This window comes from Halichoerus grypus, chromosome 5 (genome assembly GCF_964656455.1).
Source record: "Halichoerus grypus chromosome 5, mHalGry1.hap1.1, whole genome shotgun sequence".
In the NCBI taxonomy this organism is placed as follows: domain Eukaryota; kingdom Metazoa; phylum Chordata; class Mammalia; order Carnivora; family Phocidae; genus Halichoerus; species Halichoerus grypus.
In genome coordinates this window covers 9,010,431-9,030,268 of record NC_135716.1, presented here as the reverse complement: position 1 = coordinate 9,030,268, position 19,838 = coordinate 9,010,431, and the positions used below count along the sequence as shown (strand labels likewise).

The 19,838-nt window shown below is 51.2% G+C and overlaps 1 protein-coding gene across 1 annotated transcript in view; it reads left to right on the top strand.

Annotated features, from left to right (window-relative positions):
• LOC144381695 (thyroglobulin-like) overlaps positions 1-19,525 on the top strand; it is a 38,264-nt gene extending 18,739 nt beyond the window's left edge. The window contains exons 5-8 of the mRNA XM_078071656.1: positions 1,221-1,328; positions 16,410-16,544; positions 18,252-18,451; positions 19,310-19,525. Of these exons, the coding sequence (XP_077927782.1) occupies positions 1,221-1,328; positions 16,410-16,544; positions 18,252-18,451; positions 19,310-19,410 (544 nt within the window). The 3' untranslated portion in view covers positions 19,411-19,525. The remainder of the gene's footprint in view (positions 1-1,220; positions 1,329-16,409; positions 16,545-18,251; positions 18,452-19,309) is intronic.
• Positions 19,526-19,838: the final 313 nt, after the last annotated feature.

Here is a 19,838-nt window from a genome sequence, read left to right as displayed (position 1 = left end):
ATTGCCTCCCGGCCAGGCTCAGGCCGTGGCCTCCCTGCCTCTCCTTGGCAGCACCCCTCCACCTGGCTGCCGCGGTGTGACTCTTTCCCGTAGGTCTGATTCCAGCCCGGTCCTGCTCACCACCTCTCTTCTTCATGCGATGGAGCATGGCTGCCTTATGTGCCCTGTCGGACCCCAGTGGCTGGTCCCACCCCCCCTTAGAGCCTTTCCTAGAAACACTCCAGCTGCCCTGCAGACTCAACAAAAGAGTTCATCTCAACAGCCAGAAAACAGGGGTAGACAGACCCTCTGCACTGAGAGACTTTCATGGCTGTTACCAGCCTCCGTTGTTACAATATCCTTACGGCGTGGGCCCCATGGGTCCCATTTCTCAGATGAGGAGAGGGAGGGTCAAGGAGATGCAAGGACCGCTGACTGGGATTCAAAACCCGCTGGGCTCCAGGCCGCCTGAGGTCTGTCTGGTTCTGACTGGGCCTGGTGCTTCTTCTAGTGCGCAGCTTGAGCACCAGCCCACGCACGACCCCACCATTGCAAGCTGATGCTTCTCAAACATGTTCCCATCACCCCAGAGGGGGAACAAATGGGAAGCTTTGGGAATGTAGAACAGGGTTCTCAACCTCCTCGCTATGGCATTTCCAGTGGATAATTCCTCGCTGAGGGGTCCGTCCCAGGCGTCATAGGCTGTTCAGCAGCATTCCAGGCCCCTGCTCACTAGATGCCAGTCAGAACCTTTTCGTCTCCAGCTGTGACAATGGGAACATCCCCCAGACATTGTCAAATGTCCCCTGGGGGGTGGGCGTGTCCCCAGCTGAGAGCCACTGGTCTAAATGTATCATATGCATGAAATACCCTTGAGGATATTTCCTCTGCCTTCTTTCGAAATGTACAATCCTTTTGTGTTCTGCTCCATAGTATATTGTATTTATTTTACTATAGCGTGTTTTGCTCCCAAGTCTTTAAAATTAGTGTGCTGGGAAGATGCTTGCCCCACGGGTTCCTTGTATGACCTTGGGTGACCTTGCCGGCCAGACACCAGACTGGACACGCTGCCAGCAGTGGAGCCAGCTGGGCGAGAGGCATGCCCGTGAGTGCTCTCTGCAGGCTGGTGCCGAGGCGGCTGGTGGCCCAGGGGACCCTGGCCTGGGAGAAGCATGTCCCTGGCACAGTTATCTATAGAATGACCCATAACTAAACTCCCTCCTCTGTCCTCATGTGACCAGGGACTACTTTATCACCTGTCCCGTAATCGACATGGCCAGCCACTGGGCAAGGAGGGCCCGAGGGAATGTCTTCATGTACCATGCTCCCGAAAGCTATGGCCACAGCAGGTAAGGTGGCCGTGTGGCCACAGCGGGTGTTGGCAAGTGAAGGGAGTCTGGGAGGGCTCTGTGTCCGTTCTGTGACCCTCAGGGAAGCCGACGACAGAGGGCAGGACTGAGGTTCAAGTCCTGCCTCGGTGACATCGGACTTGTCATTTAGTGTCTGAAACATGGGTGTAACAGTAATCGCCACTTTCTCGCACGGTATTGTTGGAAGGGCGAGCAAAATAGCAGATAGAGGAGGCACTTTGGAAATCCAACGTTAGCTCTCTTAATGGATTGACCTGGCTTGGGGGAGGAGGTTTCTTTATTAATCCTGAATATTTACGCCTCCAAAACCTGAGCACTTAGCTTCACTTAAAAAAATGGCTTTCTGAAGTATAAAAGGCTGTTTTGTTGACTTTTTTTTTTTTTGTGATAAAAGGAAAGTTTGGATTACCTCTAATCTCTATACCATTCCTACTTCCAAAATATGTTCAATATACTTTATAATAAAAGTCTCAGGTACAAAATCACAATCACAATGGAAACGAGAAATAATAAGTAAGTGAAAGAAAGCGCATGGGAAGTGAAGGGTCAACCAACGAACGGCACAGAGTGTAGCCCTGCGTGTTCCAGAAGCCAAGGACAAGATTAAAAAATAAAGAACAATGGGAGCAGAGAGGCTGGGTGGCGGGGGACACATCTGACATCCGCCCACTGGACAGTGATGCCAGGAGGGTAGCGGGCACATGGATGCCCAGGGTGTTGGGGGAGGACTGTGGGGTCACGTGTTCTACTTCGTCATGACCTTGCAGTCCTGAGCCACTCACCCGTGTCAGAAAACCCCAGGCCCCTTCCCGGCTGGGCCAGCAACTTCCCACATAATCCGGTGTGATTGCCATAAATCACAACAGATGAGCCACTTCATGTTGGAGCTTCTTGGGGAAGAGCTCATACCCCACCAAGGGCAGAAGAATATGTGCTGTGATGATGGTCAGCCCTCCGGGTTAAGGATTCTCAGATAACAGAAGGTCAGGGGTCAGGGAGATGAGACGTAAGAACGTCAACTTTACAGCTGGAGGTCCGGCCCCACCACCTATGCAGAGTTGGGCAGGCTCCTTTGCCTCTCTGACCCTCAGTATCCTCATCCACTAAATGAGGCCACTAGTTTCCCTTTACAGCCTTGACATTAATAACACCTGGTGCAGAAATTATTCTTTCACTTGTGTTTCTTTGCAATGACACCAAGGGAACTCCTACAAACATACCTAACTTCTCATTATAACTGGCAACATCCCTATATAATGGGCTGAATATGGCCACTGAAAGATCCCAGGTCCCAACCTTCTAAGGAAAATGGGGCTTTGCAGATATAATCAAGTTAAAGACCTTGACCTGGGAAAATTATCCTGCATTATCCTGGTGGGCCCTAAATGCAATCACAAGTGTTTCTACCAGAGAGAGGCCAGGAAAGGTACATAGAACAGGAGGAGGCAACGTGACCAGGGAGGCAGAAATTGGAGGGGTTGCTGCACCCATGAGCCGAGAAACAGCAGCTGAAGAATTCACCACCCAATTCCACCAGATTCCAGACAAGAATCCACACGAGCTGCAGGAGCAAGACCTGGCTTCTCCCCTAGGGCCTCCAGAGGAAGCAGGTCTCTGTTGACACCTTGATATTTGGCTTCATAACACTGATTTGGGGCTTCTGGCCCCCAGAATTGGGAGCCAGTAAATATCTGTTGTTTTAAGCCACCAAGTTTGTGGTAGTTTGTGACCACAGCCCTAGGGAACTGATACAGTCCTTCTGATGTTCTCTATTCCCTAAGCACCTGTTACGTACCTTGTCCCCCCGACAGATTAGGCAGCTTGTATAACACTTCACATAAACATCCAGAATCCTGTTGAGGTTGGCAGGGTTGAAATGGTCATTGCTATTCTACAGAAGAAGAGTCTGAGGCTCAGGGAGTTCCATGGGATTTCCCCAAGGACGAGCGGCAGTTCGTTGTAGAGCAGTGACTTAGTCCTGCCCTCTCTGAGCCCCCTGAACTCTCTTTCCACTACACCACGCAGTCTTTCTGTCTCTCTGTTTAGAACTATTTATAATTCCAACCCGATCCACTTCCTAGATTCAAGCAACTGCCCCCATGTTGTAGGAAGGAAAATAAATGGCCCTTGAAGGTTCTGGTAAGAAGGCATTTGGAGAGAAAGGACAACGAAGAGAGTGGTGGTTTGGGTGAGGATGGAAGGAGCCCTCGTCATCCAGGGGCACCCATGGTTGGGAGGCCCCGCATGGGAAGCTGTTTGTAGAAGAAGCCTTGGCCGTGTCTCCCAAATGCCAGGGCTCCCGGGATTCATGCCCAGGGCAGGAGTCTGGTTCTCTGCCTTCCTCCCTATTAAGGAACAGATTACAACAGAAGGTCTGATGCTCTTGCAGCAAGTCCATCAAAAGCTTTAAAACATGTGCACATGCCATTGGGCTCCAAAATATACAGTGGCGAACCCAGAGAGGCATCTGCTCCCTGAGGACAAGAACGATCAAAGCAAAACAAGACGGAAGGATCCATGCGATTCTAGCCAGAATCAATAATGCTTTTATCCCACCCGTATTAGTTTCCTGGGGCTGCCTTAGCAACGTCCCCCACGCAGGTGGTTTATAACAACAGGAATGGATTGTCTCACAGTTCCGGGGGCCAGAAGTCAATCAAGGTGTCATCAGACTCATGCTCCCTCTGGAGGCTCTAGGGAAGGATCTGTTCCAGGCCATTCTCCTAGCTTCTGGTAGCCTAAGGCATTGCTTGGCTTGTAGATGGCCACCTTCCCGCTGTGTGTCTGGGTCCAAATTTCCCCCTTTTTATCACAACACCAGTCATATTGGATTGAGGCCCAACCTACATCCTCATTTTGACTTAGTTATGCCTGCAAAGACACCAGTTTTAAAGAAGGCCATATTCTGAGGTCCCAAGGTTAGGTCTCCAGCATATCTTTTTTAAGGGGACACAATTCAACCCATAGCATCGCCCTTCTCTCTAAAGTAACAGCCTTGCTGGTGAGGCTCCTGAGTGTCAAGGGCCCAGAGGGGTCTGTTTCAGACCTAAACATGAGGTAGTCCACGGGAGTGGGCTCCTCCAACAGACTCTGAACCACATCCTCATTCTTGCATGGCCAGTTTGGGTTTCTCTGCTGCTGAAGAGCATCCTCATGCCCCTCCAGGGCTCCGCAGACAGAGCTCCACTGTACTGATCCAGGGACCCCCCCCCCCCCCGCAAGGAAGCCACACTCACAAGCCAGACCCTCACAAAAGTGCCTCCTAGGTCCTCATAGTCACCATGCCTCAGGGCCTGGGGACCCTCCTGGCACAGAGTAGTAGGTGCTCAAGAAGTCATGTTGAAGCCGCTCCAACCACCTCATTTGACAGGTGAGGAATGAATCCTTTCCACTCTGGTCTATAGGCTCCTTGGGGCTCAGTTTTGCCATCTGCACAATGGAAACAAGGAGGTGGGAGAGGTCAGGAGCACAGATTCCTCCCTGGGCTCTGTGGGACCCATTCTCTGTACCTTGGAGCCTGAGCTCCCAGTAAAGCATCGAGTTTATGGAGGTTAGAGAGGTATGAACCCCAAGGAGCCCAGTCACCCTAAGTGACTTCCAGCTGTCACATTCTACCATTTGGGGGGACAGAGACACTCAGAGGCACCCATACATTCCTCAGACAGAGCTGTTGCTGTGTGTACGGAGGCAGAAAGTATCCTGGTCATGCAGACTCTCTGGGCCAACTGACTCGGTCAGAAACCCAACGCAAGTCACTTAACGTCCTTGGTGACTCCATTTCTTCACCCACCATGCGAACGGGACCTGCTTCGGAGGGTCAGTGTGATAACGGATTTGCACACAGAATGAGGTCTGACAAAGAGGAAGCGCAGAGGTCGTCCCATTCTTCTGGCCCCTCAGAGTGCATTCTTGATGACCCTCTGTGTCTATGTCCTCTCACCCCCCACAGTCATGGGATGGTGCCACCCACAGAGTAGATGCTGAAATCAATGAATGAATCACGGAAACTAACCCAGTTAATCACTGGCAAGTGTATCCTTTTTGCCTGAAAAGACATCTCTCTCACTCTGCCCTGGCGCTGTCACACCTCTCATTTATTTCTGGCTCGAACCTACGGACTTAAAATATACGTGCGTGCCGTACGCTTTCAGCCATCTGTCCTGTACCTCCATTTCTGTGAGCATAGATTAGCTTTCCTGGCATAGCGAGTGCACAAGACGCAATACATTACCACTGTCCCAAGACTCCTGTTAATTGATCACAGCATAGCGTGGTTCTGTAATGGCTCCTGGTTTACGGAGGAGATTTTCATCCCTGAACTTGAGAGCCAGCCTCTGCGAGGAAGGAATAGGTGTCATGGGTGGGGGAGGAGCAAAGAAACTAAAATCTACAGCGGGAGAAGAAGGTTCCATTTTAAGATTTAGATTCAAAGAATCATAGACTATGGAAATTGATTTCATCTGACTCCTTCATTTAAGCCCGATGTAAAGAGCCAGCCACTGGCAGTCTAGACCCAAACCCTGTCACTTGCCCTTGCTCCAGTTTTTCTTCGATTGGACCCTTCAACCCAAAGCTTGAGTGTTTGCCATGGCTAAGTCCACTCACTAACTGTGTGACCTTAGGCAAGTTGCTCAACCTCTCTGAGCCTCAATGCATCCTCACCTATACACGGGGAAAGTCACAGCTCTTGTCCCACAGTGTGGCTAGAAGGATTTGGGGGAACAGTGCCTGCATCTGAGATGTGTGTGTGTGTGTGTGTGTGGTTGTGTGTGGTTGTGTGTGGTTGTGTGTGTGGTTGTGTGTGGTTGTCTGCCTATAGTACCTGGCAGCTTTGGTTTCCAAGGCTACTAACATGAGGCTAAAACTTACCAGCTTTCTCTTGCTCCGCTCTGCTCACTGGGGAGATTTGGGGCCAGTTTCGTCCATGGTTACTATCTGTAGCCCTCTGTTTCAGGAAGAGGGATTTTCGCTGATGACTATAATCCAGGCCTTCTCAACTTGGTGCTACTGACATTTTAGGCTGGCTAATTGTTTGTTGTGACAGGCTGTCCTGTGCATCATGTATGGTGTTTAGCAGCATCCCCGGCCTCCCTCACTCAATACCAAAAGCACCTCCATCGTTGGAACAACCAAAAATGTCTCCAGACATGGCCAGTGTCCCCCGGGGGGCAAAATCGCCCTCTGTGGAGAACCACAGGTGGACTCCACTGAAACGGGGATTATTACTGACAGCACCTGAAGGGAAGAGGCAGCCCCTTTCCCAGACTCGTCCTTGATCAGTGCAGGACCCCTCTGCCCACAGACGTTGCCCCTGGCCCCACGGGAGCCCATTCGGGCAGACAGTGAATGCACCACGGGAACAGAGCGTGGCTGGTGCTCTGTTACCGAGCTGGCCTGGAAGGCTGACAAGCCTCTCTCCCATGTTCATACGGGCAGGGCCTTGGCCTGCTGTCCCCTCCCAAGTTGAAGGCCAAGGGGAATCTCTAGGATGGCTTCCCTGCTCTGTCTCTAGGCGCCACCTCCTGAATGCAGGTAGGACTCCTCGATCCCTGCCAGTCTCCTGCTTTGCCATCCTGTGGATTCTCAGTTGACGTCCTTCTCTTGAACCAGCCCCTTCTGAAGGACACACTGGTCCCAGTGTCTTCTCAGGAAGAGCACTCACTCCGTTCTCTGCAGCCCGTGGCCAAAGGACTCCCAGACCCTGTGGCCAGCCCGGGTCTGGGGGAGCGCCCCCCAACCCTCTCCTGCGAGTCAGGTCCCAGCAAGTGTGGGAGGGGACATTGATTTATTCTCTGACGTCGCCTGTCCTTAGATGGCTCTACCTAGGTGCACCACTTATGCATGCCTCTGGGCAGGTGACAACCTCTCGAAGCTTCCACTTCCTCATTTGTGTGATGGAGCTAATAATAACACAGCTGTAGGAGTGTGTCAGGATTAAATAAGGCAGTGCGTGCAGACCGCCCAGCTAACTGCCCCGCATAAAGCCAGCGTTCATGAGGTGACTTCCAACACTGTTTCATGGGTTATTCTGGAAGAATCCACATTGCAGATGAATAGGTCCCAAGAAAACAACCACAAAGGAGGTGGTTTCTGGGTACCAGCCACTGAAAGAGGAGCTGTGGCCACTTCAGAGGGCATATGGGGGCCCTTCATCGTAAGCTCACTGGTGCCAGTTCATAGTTTCCATGGAAATTCACTGTGGGGCTGTGTGTGGTCTGTCGTGCTTGAATTATGTGGTACAGTCGGGGCCTTATTTCAAAGTCTTGGTCTCAGAGTCCTGAGATATCATTCCCACATTTCAACAGTGCAGAAGACAGTTCAGAGGGATGGGTCTTGACTTCCCTTTGAATGGGGGTGGGGTAGGGCTCTTGGGATGACACATCCGTATAGGATGCTGAATAATTCTTTGATTTGGGGAGAAGCAGCTCAGCATAATGGAAGAACTCACCCTTTGAAGTTAAATCAACTGGGGTTTTAATTCCATCTCTTCCATTCATTAACTGCCTGCATCTGAACAAGATTTTTCTGTTTACCCACCTATAAAATGGGTATAGTTACATCTATTTTAATCAAGTCAATGTATGTTAAAAACCTGGCATATTCTAGATGTTCAGTATTAAGGTTACTTTTGCTTCTGAAAAATAAGGCTCTGAGAAGAAAAAAAATTTCAAAATGACTTAAGAAGCAGTAATGTTCTTCCTTTATAAGTTGTCCCAACCCTGGAAAACAAAGCCATAAATTCTAGACTCAAGACATTTTGTACATCACTACATTTGCATTCTAGACATGTGTGTATTCCAGGGGCCTTTAACATTCCAGATTCAAAATATTATCTTTTGTTGACTGTCTCGTGGAGTTTGTTGGAAGTAGCAAACCAAAGAAAATATTAAGTGGTTGGATTCTTGAGTTGGGTCCATTGGCCTGGCTACATCCTGTGTGATTAACAAGATTATTTACCAGTAAAGATGGAGGTGAATCACTTTCTAAAACTGACCACTCCAACCTGGTGATATATAAGGACATGTGCCATGTGTCCCTTCCAACATGGATTCAACAAATATTTCCCTGCTGCCTTCTCTGCCCCAGATCCTAGCGATGGACAGAGAGAGGCTGTCTTCTTAGGATTAACATTATGTGAGGGGGTGGAAATGACAACCATCTAGGGACAGGGTACAAAGAACAGACTGAACACACACAGTAAGCAGAGTAAGTTCAGAAAACTGCCCTACGAAGGAGAAAGAGAAAAGGCTTGACATGTTTGAGGATAAAGAAGGAGGCCAGGGAGCTGGGGTCTAGAGAAGAGGGGGAGATGTGGGGGAAAACACATAGGAGTTTGTAAGCTGTGGCAAGCAAAGAGAGTATTTTTTCTGAGTATGATGGAAAGGCATTGGAATTTTTAAAAAGACATGTGATAGAGAAGGCACATGGGTCTTTTCTTTCCCACTCAAAACACAGCTCACTGAAAATCAGGTGGGATTTTTAAAAGAATGAAGAATAGAAATCCTGTTATCCAGTGTGATGATCAGTTGGCTCCTCAGAAAAGTTGATTAAGACGGGAACTCATGAGAAATGAATAAGGTAGATAGATTAAACTTAAACATGTTAACTTCTCTGTGTGCACGGAAACGTGCATTCATCTGCGAGTCTGTCAGTGCAGGGTCAGAGGCTTGAGTCAGAAAATGCTCCCTTTGAAATTCTTGCAAAATCATGAACATAATGCACGGCCTATGATTTCCAGCTTTGGTTTCTTGAAAGTGGGGTATCCACGTGATATTTAATTAATTTAATTAAGTTCTATAATTACAGTGACAAATACAGCTCGCATCAACAGGTTTGACGCAAACATAGTTGGCTCTTGGTAAACACATAACTTCCTGGTGGGAATGGATGCACCGGGCCAAGAAAATTCAGCCTTTTCTGAACAGTGGTCATTATGCATTATGCGGGGAATAAAATGTCCAGGTAATGGGGCGCCTGGTTGGCTCAAAGAGTAAAGCATGGGACTCTTGATCTCGGGGTCGTGAGTTTGAGCCCCACATTGGGCGTAGAGTTTACTTAAAAAAAATTTTAAAACAAAATGTCCAGGTTAATGCACCAGGTCCGCCAAAAGCTTTGGCTGAACCACAAACAAACCAGTCTCACCAGCTTTGCTGGGCTTTCAGGACTGTGAAAATATGCAGGGGCTCAGGATGGGATTGTGTCATTTAAAGTAAATCTGGGAGCTCTGTTTTTAAAGGATTGCATAGTGAATCTTTTGGCAAAACAAAAGCCATTTGTAAAGCATATAATTGCCTCCTGATAATTCACAGGCAAAATCTGAAATTTTGTGTATTAGATTTGCCCAAAGAGAAGCACACTTACAGGCTTCTATTTGTAAGTTAGTTAACGTTGCCTCAACCCCTCAAGAAAAAAAAAAGTGGGGGGGCAGCTGGGAAGCAGAAGGATTTCCATTCCTCCTTGTTCCTGAATTTCCGTTGGAGGAAGTTATTTAGAGATGCCTGCTAGAGATAAGAAAGGGAGTATATTTTATGGGGATGAGGTCAGCAAACTTCCTCCTGCAGACAGAACAACAGGGATAGAAATCTCTGGAACAACAGGCTCTGAAATCAGTCGATCAGATGGGCTGTCCTCTCCAGAGCACAAGCCTCTTCAACCCATGGTCAGTGTAAGAACGACCTCCCCACTGGCCCTCCTCACCTTGAGGGGAGCCCCACTGAGGTCATTCCCTCTGGGGACACTGCGTGGGTCATTGTGCTCCCTAATCAGCCCCAGAGGGCCATGACTGACGTGCAGGTGGTGGAGATCAAGTCAGGAGCTTGCACTGAGACTCATCTCTGAAAGGCGGCTTGTGGCTGGCCAGAATGCGGGCCTGGCCTCCCTGCAGTGCACGCCAGCGGGACACAAGATGATGAGAATGGCCCAGTGGAAAGGTTGGGGAGCATGACATAAGCAGAACCAGGCTTCTGTCTCTCCTGGACAAATGCAGCAAGCCCGTGATTTCTCAGTTCAAGCCTTTCTCCCCACACCGCTCCAGGGATGATTCTAGAAGAAACACAGCTTGCAGCTTGCTTGCTTAGAAGCCCTTCATGCCCTGCCCCCATCTCCTTGAAGATGTGGCCTTCAATTCTTCTGGCCTCAGTTCTCACACCTTCCACAAAACCAGAGCCTGAAGGACCTATCCGTTTTCCTGGACGAGGAAAATCCCAATTTCACTTTTGGGCGCGATGCACTTCTCAGTCCAATAGAGGGGAGCACCCAGCGCTTTGGGGCCTCTGCTACCTGTTAGAGCAGCATCCCCGCTCACAAGGCCCTTCCCCACCCTCGCCCCCTCACTAAACCCCTACTTGTCTTTCAAGGCACAAGTCAACCCAGAGAGGATTTCCTTTCTCTGACTTTCCAAAAGCTCCTCTCAATGCCCTTGCCTGAGACAAGCGCCATCGCTTCTCCCTCTCTTCTTGTGAGGCGTTGCAAATAATCTCAGCATCTGCTATCTAGCTATCCTCCATCTCACAACATCTTTTAAAAATGTCAGCTTCCTGCATTTCCTGTGAGACCGAGAGCCGCCCCAGATGGCTGACTTACGCCTCCTTTCTCCCCAGCCCCTGCTCAGAGCACCGCACGCAGCGGGCAGGGGGCTAATGGGCCTGAGTTAGCTCTTGTTCTGACGTCTGGCATTGTGCCCCCATCCACACACACACACACACACACACACACACACACACACACACACAGGCAGAGTCATCCCCGAGACGTGTGGCCGGTCAGTTCCTGCCATACTCTGGCTCAAGGTAGCATCGCCAACATCAGCGACCATAGTCCTTCCTTGGATGGCAGTTTGTCATTTTTAGAGGGATTTCCATCCACTACAGTCTGGGAGCGTCCAGGGATGCTATGTGGAAGGCTGAACAGAGATGATCAGACCCAGTGTACAGATGGGAAAACCAAGGCTCAGAAAGGCAACGGTGGAAGCGGGGCTGGAGTCCAGGGCAGGCGGCTCAGGCAGGGAGCTCTCCTCGTCCCCACGCCCACAAGTGACAATGAGGAGATCCAGACCCGGCCTGAGCCTGGGACGAGTAACTGTCAGATGAGGGAAAGGTTGACTGCAGTATGCTTACCAAAGACAACAACTGACAACTAAAAGCTAAGTGACACCAGCTTGCCCACGTGCCCACGCGACCACTGCAGGGTGGGTGTATGTGATCACACCCAGCACAAGACAAAGAAGCCAGATCCATAAGTGTGAACTGTCAGCCCCCAACCTGCCAGCACGGTGGCCAACCCACTAGCAAGATTCTCCTTGTACCTTGTCCGTCCCTGGAGTGTTCTTCCTCGTCTCCCTCTGCTGACACGGATCCGGATACACTCTTCTCCTTCCAGAGAGTCCTGGGACTCTCAGCCAGGGCCCAGGGTCCTCTGATCCCAAATGCCCGCTTCTCTGGCTCCCACGGGCTGCCCTTCCTCCAGATGTCTGCCTTAAACTGCTCGAAATAACTCCAGCATCCTGATAAAGATCAGCCCCGCTAAGGAAAAACAAAGCAGAAGTCTTCATACACAACAGGCTCTCAAATTAAACAGATCGGATAGGCTGGAAGGCCAGGTCTTTTCCCAAAAGCAGTGCTCCATGACTTGCTGGGTCTCAGACAGACCTGCTGGGGTCTCTGTGACAGCTGGAGGGAGATGGCCTGCACCCTTTCACAAGAGCCACCTTTCCCCCAAACCCCAAGCTCCGTGATGTCACCTTGGTAGTTTGAAATTCTCTGTGGTAGGAGTACTTACACCATGGAAATTGGCACAAGGCAACTCTTTTATTTATTTAATTTTTTTTGAGGGGGGTAAGGACAGAGGGAGAGGGAGAGAGAGAATCTCAAGTAGACTCCCCACCCAGTGGCGAGACCAACATGGGGCTCGATCACACAACCCTGAGATCATGACCTGAGCCAAAATCAAAGAGTCAGCCGCTTAACCTGCTGAGCCACCCAGGTGCCCCAGAATGATGTTATTAACCAGACCACCGTTGGCACAGATCTTCTTGAGAACATGAGAAAAGCTAGGAGGGCTCTCCCGAGAGTGTTGATATACAGTGCCACGCTGTTTCCCATATAACTCATGGCCCTCAGGAACCCTACAATGGAACTCTCAGATTAATTTTCAGGTGTCTCTCACAGGTAAAGAGGAAAAAGGAATGAGTGTATGAGCCAGAAACTGAGCAAGAGGTTTGAAATATTTTATTGCTACCCCTCACTCGCGGTTTGGAAGCATGATTGTGTCACCACATTACAGATGAGAACACTGAGGCCCGGAAAGATTATGCACCTTGTCCAAGCCTTCATAGATATTAGGTGATCGAGCTAGGGTTTGGACTCTGTGTTCACCACACCACACCACACCACAAGGCCGCTGTGGTAGACAGAAGAGTGGTCCCGCTGTATGCCGGTGTCCTAATCCCCAGCACCTGTGACTGGTATCTTACGTGGCACGGGGACTTGGCACATGCAGTTAAGGCTCTCGAGATGGGGGATTATTCAGGATCATCCGGGTGGGCCCAATGAGAGGACACGAGTCCTTCAAAGCGCCAGAGGGAGGGAGAGGAGTATGTCGGAGATGGCATGCTTGTTTGAGGGCAGAGGAAGGGAGCCATCAACGGTGGCTTCCAGGAGCTGGGAGTGGCCCTCCGCTCACAGCCAGGGAGAAAACAGGAACCTGGGTCCTCCCTCAAGGAACCAAATTCTGTCACAACCAGTGCAGAGGAGGCGGCTTCTCCCTCAGAGCCTCCAGAAGGAACAACGCCTCCATTTTAGCCCAGGGAGACTCGTGCTGGGCCTTCGAACTCCAGAAACTGTGAGATAGGGCGTGTGTGTTGATTTGAGCCGTTTTGTGGTCATTTCTTAGGGCAGCGGTGGAAAACTCATCCGGCCACTTTCCCTGAAGGGCCTCTGAGAAGCAGCCGCTTCCGTCCTCCGCACCGCAGGGCGAGGAGCAAGGCCTGGTGGCACAGCGGAGGGCACAGGGCGTCCCCTTTGGAGGCCAGGCTGCCCTGGTTGCTCTATAGCTCACACCGAGCGGGCAGCCCCCGACGGTGTGTGGTGAGGCCAGGGGCTCCGCCGGCCTTGGGATCACAGACCCCGCGGGAGTCTGGTGTCGCTTCCCAGTGTGGGGCCTTGGCAAGAAAATGGCCTCTCGGAGCCTACTTTCCTCCAGTATAAACACTCTACAAATTACTCCAAGAACGTCTACTCTCAGGGGCCTGGGGATAACCGGGGTGAAGGGGCCTTGTCAGCTACGCAGAGCAGGTACATGAGGGCTGATTTCTATTGCCCTTGTGACTTCCATCTTCCTGTTTTTTGGTTTGTTTTTTTTTTTGCTCAGTGTTCCTTCTCCCTCTGAGTCTTACAACATCATTGAGAAGCCGGGTCATTGGTACTTTTTTACCTATCCTCAGCCCCTGCCCACAGGTAGACGGAGAGCAGGATTTGGGGTCTGGGGGACTCAGCTCCGGATCCTGGCTCTCCCTTGTCGGAGGCATGTGGCAGCCTCCTTTCAAGCCTCATCATCTGGGAAATACACGGGTGATGCCATTTCTGTCCTTGGCGGGTCCCGAGTGTTGGTGGTCCAAGGCTGCCCGGGTACCTGGCACAGCGCGGCTGCTCAGGAAATGGCAAGTGGAAACAGGGACTGAGTGGAGCTGGCTCCCAACAGGGCCACGTTGCCCAGCACAGGCTCTGGACTCTTGTCGGCGCTTGACCACGGGCACTTCTGGCACCGGACAAGGGACTCAGCTCCTTGGGGGCCAGGAGGTGTAAATGTTGATGTCACTGCTACTTCTCGCTCCCCTTTGTGAGTTTAAACCTTCCCTAAAAGGGTGCAGGGTGCATGACACAGGGGACGCCACGGTCCGTGATCGAAATTCCCCTCCTAACCTCATGCCATTAGTCCTGTTGTCCCCCGCCGTCTCCCGTTCCTTCTACACCTCCCAGCGTGGAGCCGTGATCACAATACTAGCCGGCGCTTGGAAAAGCACTTATCACTGGCTTGCACGTGCCATGGCTGGTTCAACCTGGCGTTTCAGGATGTGACCTAAGTCAAGTGACTCACCCAGGGTTACACCAGCAGTAAGTGACCGAGCTGACTCAGCTGAGTGACTCAGTTCCAGGTCATTCCCTCTATGCCTTGTCGACAGTCATGTATGCACCTACCCATCATTGCTTATGGTCCCGGGAGGAATTCCGGCCCCTGCGCCCCTCAGGAGTCCAGCAAGCCCGAGCCCTTTCCCAGCACATGCGTGGAGTGGGTGTCTCTACCTGTCATACCGGCACTGAGAACAACCGCTGGAGAGCCCGCGGCCTGTGATGCTGCTGTTAGCCTGAAGACAGCTGCTTACACGGCAGGTAGAAGGATGGATGAGAAAGAACACGCCCCTTACCTTTTGAGTACCTGCTACATTGACCATCTTACTCTGATCTTCACGACGACCCTAGGAAGCCAGTATTTAATTGTGTAACTACTCCAGAGATGATGAAGCAGGGAATCAGGGAGGCCACACAGATTGCCAGAGGTCACCAGCCTGGAAGTGGGGGTGGGGGGCCCCCGGGCTGGGTGCCTTCTGTTAGATCCCGCTGCTAGCCACGCTCCTGATCCCTCTCCGCTGTTCAACTCACTGCATGTCTCTGGGTAAGTCAGGAAACCTCTCTGGACTTTGTTTTCCTCACCTGTAGAATTAGAGTTGGCTCTTGCAATAAGTTGGGGCCAACTACAAGGTTGGAGAGGGCCGTCTCCACACAAGACCATGCTCGCTGCTAGTGGCAAGTGCTAATTCAGGGGCTTCCCCAAACCACCCTCAGGCTTGATGATTCTCTAGAAAGACTCACAGACCTCACTGAAAGCTTCTGTCTCATGGTGAAAGTGATACAGGGAAAGGATGTGGATTCAGACCAGACAGAGGAAGAGCGGCACAGTGTAGAGCCCAGGAGGGTTCCAAGCACAGAGCCCCCCGGTCCCCGCCGTGTGGAGTCGGGGGGCTGCTCTGTTAGCACTGATGTGTGACGGCCGACATGGGGTAGCCCAGCCAGGGAGCCCCAGCCAATCACCCAAATTTGGCCGTCAGAGGCTTTATTAGAGTCCTGTTGCATAGGCATGATGGATGACTGATTGCCCATGGTTAATCTCAGTCTCCAGGTCCACTGATACCGTGTGACCCTAAGTCACATGGTCTTTTGGCATGACCAGCCCCCACCCTAAGGCTGTTGAGTGCGAACACATTTATGGAAAATCCAATGTGGTGAGCCTCTGCCCTAAACAAAGGTATGACCACCGGGCGCAAAGGCCAGACTTCTCTCTGGGAAAAGTTGAATTCTTTACTACACAGCTGTGAAGTCCCTTCCAGCTTTTCCACTGTGACAGTCCCAGCATTCACCCCGATGGCCCCAGGTACCCCTGGGCTGGTCTCCCCAGTGCTAGCTCCAGCCCGGTCCACTCCAACCACTGGTCTGGCCTCTACACCCTTATTCCTTCCTGCCTGCTTACTACTACCCCTAGCCCGGCACATCATTGCTGGTCAGTGTATTATTATTATATTAACTGACCAGCAATGATGTGCCGGGCACCAGACTACGGGTGGCTAAGTGGATGAATGTCATCCTTGAACAGGTGTGAGAGCTTAAGTCATATGAACAAGGGCTAACACAGAGAAGGGCTTGAAATACAGGCTCTTTTGAACAGAAAGATGTTCTATGGACACAGTAAGTACCCTGGTTAGAGTGCGGTCGAAAGAGCATTCTCTTGGAAAGTTACTCACAGGCATTGTTTCTGGAGAGGTAAGTGCTCGGCATTGGGTACATTTCAACCAATAGATGTGTCGTGGATCTGCTCCAAGGGGGGGGCCATTGAATGAAAGGCCAAACCAGATCTCAACTAAACAAACTAAGCACTAAACCAGAATCCTAAACATAAAGAAAGAAAAGTCCCCATTTGGGGAGGAATATTGGTTTTTGGATCCTTTGACTTTTCCAGAAGTTTATTATTCCTTTAACCTTTGCTTCTTCTTATTTCCGCGTGTCTTCTCAGCCTGGATTTGCTGGCAGATGTTCAGTATGCCTTTGGGCTTCCCTTCTACCCTGCCTACAACGGTCAGTTTACTCTGGAGGAGAAAGGCCTGTCACTGAAAATCATGCAGTTCTTTTCGAACTTCATCCGATCGGGGTGAGTGGACCATGTGGGCCCACTGCTGCCATCACGCCTGCCTCCCTCCTTATCCCCCCTAGATGTTGCGGTCACCTGCTACTGGTCTCCCTGTCTCAGTCCCCCTCTTCTAGCCCAAACTACCTCTGTGTAGATTCATCTTGGTGAAGGGAAGCTCCCACCACACACTCCCTTACTGAGCCACATTCGATGGCTCTAGATCAGGGTTTCTGAACCTTAGCACCGCTGACGTGGGGGCAGGTAAGTCTTTGTGGTGAGGGCATCCTGTGCAGCCCCAGCTGTTTAGCAGCTTCTCTGGTCTCCACCCACTAGATGCCAGTAGCACCTCACCCCAGGTGTGAGAACAAACTGTCTCAGACGGTACCAGATGCCCCCTGGGAGGGACAGTCACCTCAAGCTGAGAACCACGGTCCTAGATGATCAAATTCAGTTAACATGTTCCAGCCCCTTCCTTATCTACCCCCGCATCCCTGCATACCTCTATTCTAGCCCAGGTGGCATAGTCTCTGTCCCCACTTCCAAGCTTGGTTCCCCTTTTACCTCCTGGCCAGACATTCGCTGGTCACCTAGCATGATACTCAAGCCCCTGGAAAGGTAGAAGGTAAAAAAAAAAAGTCATGTGGAATTTAAGAAACAAGGCAGAGGATCATAGGGGAAGAGTGAAAAAAAAAAAAAGAAACAAGATGAAACCAGTGAAGGAGACAAACCATAAGAGACTCTTAATCTTAGGAAACAAACTGGAGGTTGCTGGAGGGGAGGAGGGTGGGGGGAATGGGATAACTGGGTGATGGACATTGGGGTATGTGTTGTAATGAGCACTGGGTATTCTATAAGACTGATGAATCACAGACCTGTACCCCTGAAACAAATAATACATTGTATGTTAATTAATTGGCTTTAAATTTTAAAAAATTAAAAAATAAAATAAAATGAGGGGAAAAAAGTCGTGTTTCATCCATAACCTACTGACAGAAACACAAAACCCAACCATAATTAACCCAACCATAATTAAAAGCAGGGCAAAGTAGAACTTTATCTAGTTCATTATAGGAATTGAGCAGAAAGACATTTCTTTTAATTCAGATTTAGAAAAGGTTTCTCTGAGGAAGTGACATGGAAGCTGGGCCTTGAAGGACAACAGGATATTCAGACACAAGGTGCCGACCAGTAGAAGGCGCCCAGGAGAGGAGCGTACCAGCAAAGGCACCCTCGGGTGGAAGGGACGAGAAACACACCGTGTTTGGCCAATTATCAGGAGGTCAAGGGGGCTGGGCGGTGGGCCTGGTGGCAGGTGTGGAGAGGTGGCTGAGTGTGACAAGGCCTGACCTCCCCTTCATAAGGAAGATGGCTTACGGGGAGCAGACAAGTTGGCCTGGCTTGGGGCCCACCCTCCTGCCCAGGCCTTGGACAAATGGATCCACTCCAGGGACTGGCTGCGGTGTCCAGATAGAAGGACACCAGGATAGAAGGGGGCATGGCGACCTCGTGAGCATTCCAGACACGGGCCTTTCCACCTTCCATCATTTGTCGTGTGGCAGATCAGAGCACAGCCATGGAAATCGGATCGGGCAGGTCCAAACCCTGCTTTGACACCTGAAGATTCGGGACTTGGTCCTCGAACACCAAGTGCAAGTGAAAAGGGATCCCAAGCGATAAAAGGAAAACCATGTTTCCCTCACGGATGTTTCTTTCCTGTCATTTTCCCAGGAATCCCAACTACCCGCACGAGTTCTCTAGGAAAGCCCCTGAGTTTGCAGCCCCCTGGCCTGACTTCGTCCCACGGGCTGGCGGGGAGAACTACAAGGAGCTCAGCGTCCTGCTCCCCAACGGGCAGGGCCTCAAAAGCGCTGACTGCTCCTTCTGGTCCAAGTACATCCCGTCTCTGAAGGCGGCGGCGGCAGCGGCAGGTGGGGAAGTGGGAGCGGGCGGGGGCTGGGCAGAGGGCAGGCAAGCGGTTCCTCCCCAGCATCTGCCGAGCCCCCTGTGCGGCAGACCTGGGTTAAGCGCATGGAGCCACTGAGTCATGGAGTGCTGTCTACACGGCCCTTCTCCATGAGGAGCTCCCAGTCTGGGGGGCCTCCTGTTCTGATGGGGGACGTCAGAGAGAGAGGCACAGGGCCAGGACACCAGGGGTCCAGGGGTGGGATTTCTAACCAGGGGAGAAGTGGAAATTATCACTTCTTACCCCTGAAGAGCACTTCCAGCTGAGCAGGCATTAAGGAGAGAAACTGAATCATAATGAGGGCACTGGGAATACAGAATAAATGCAATGCCCTTAAGAAGCTTCCAAGAGAGGGGGGGAGTGAGAAACATAACCCAGCGATTAGCCCTCAGCTGTCCCCACCCCGCGATGGAAGTCTGTGCCCAGGCCAGTGGGAGCCCAGTGGAGGGAGGATCTGAGAAGGCCTCCCGGGGAGGTGGATGGTGGGGCTGAAAGTTTTCAGAATGACATGATTTCTTCATGCAGCAAGAGATAGGGGTGCAACATGCAGCAGGAATGTGATCTTGCCCACCATGTTTTAGCCCCGCAAAGCTGCATTTAGCCACCAAGGCCACGGGGCTCTCTGTTGAACCCGGGTCCTGTTGTACCCTTAGCATGACCCGAGAGCCTGGTGATGAATCTGGTGCCCGCCCCCTGGAAATGCCCCTCTGTTGAGCATTCGTAGGGAAGGCACATCAGAGGCTGGGGTCTCTTAGGGCCAAGGTGGAAGAGACAAGGGAGGAGTCCTGATCTGAATAGACCAGCCTTGCCCCTTCTATTTCAGATGAAGCCAAGCACGGGCTGTCAGCAGAGAGTGAAGAGGACGACGGGCCAGTTAACTCTGGGCTGGTGGGAGAGCCAGGCTCCAAGAGCTACAGCAAGTGACCATCTCTTAAGACCCTCCTGCCCAGCCTGGCAACCCCCCCTCAGGCTGCCACCAAGGGGATCTTATTCTCTAAAATAGCCACTAACTTTCAATAAAGTGTCTACATGCAGTGAAGCATTGGTGACTCAGATTTGTTAATTCAAGGCTGTCCTTGGGAGACACAAAACGATGTCTTAATGATCTTCCTGAGTCTTGAAGCCCAGGCTGCTCTTTCCTTCCAACCAAAATTTGTGGAGCATTCTGTGTACACCAGGCCCAGTGCTGATGGCCAGGGAGGCAAAGACCCTGCCTTTTAGACAGAGAAAAAGGCAGGTGAACAGGTGTGAACATTAACACAAGAAATGGGGATGCATTGAGGGCGGGCCCCAGAATGACACAGCCCCACCTGTGTGTTCGAAAGGATTCTCTTGTGAAGGTTCCAGAATGG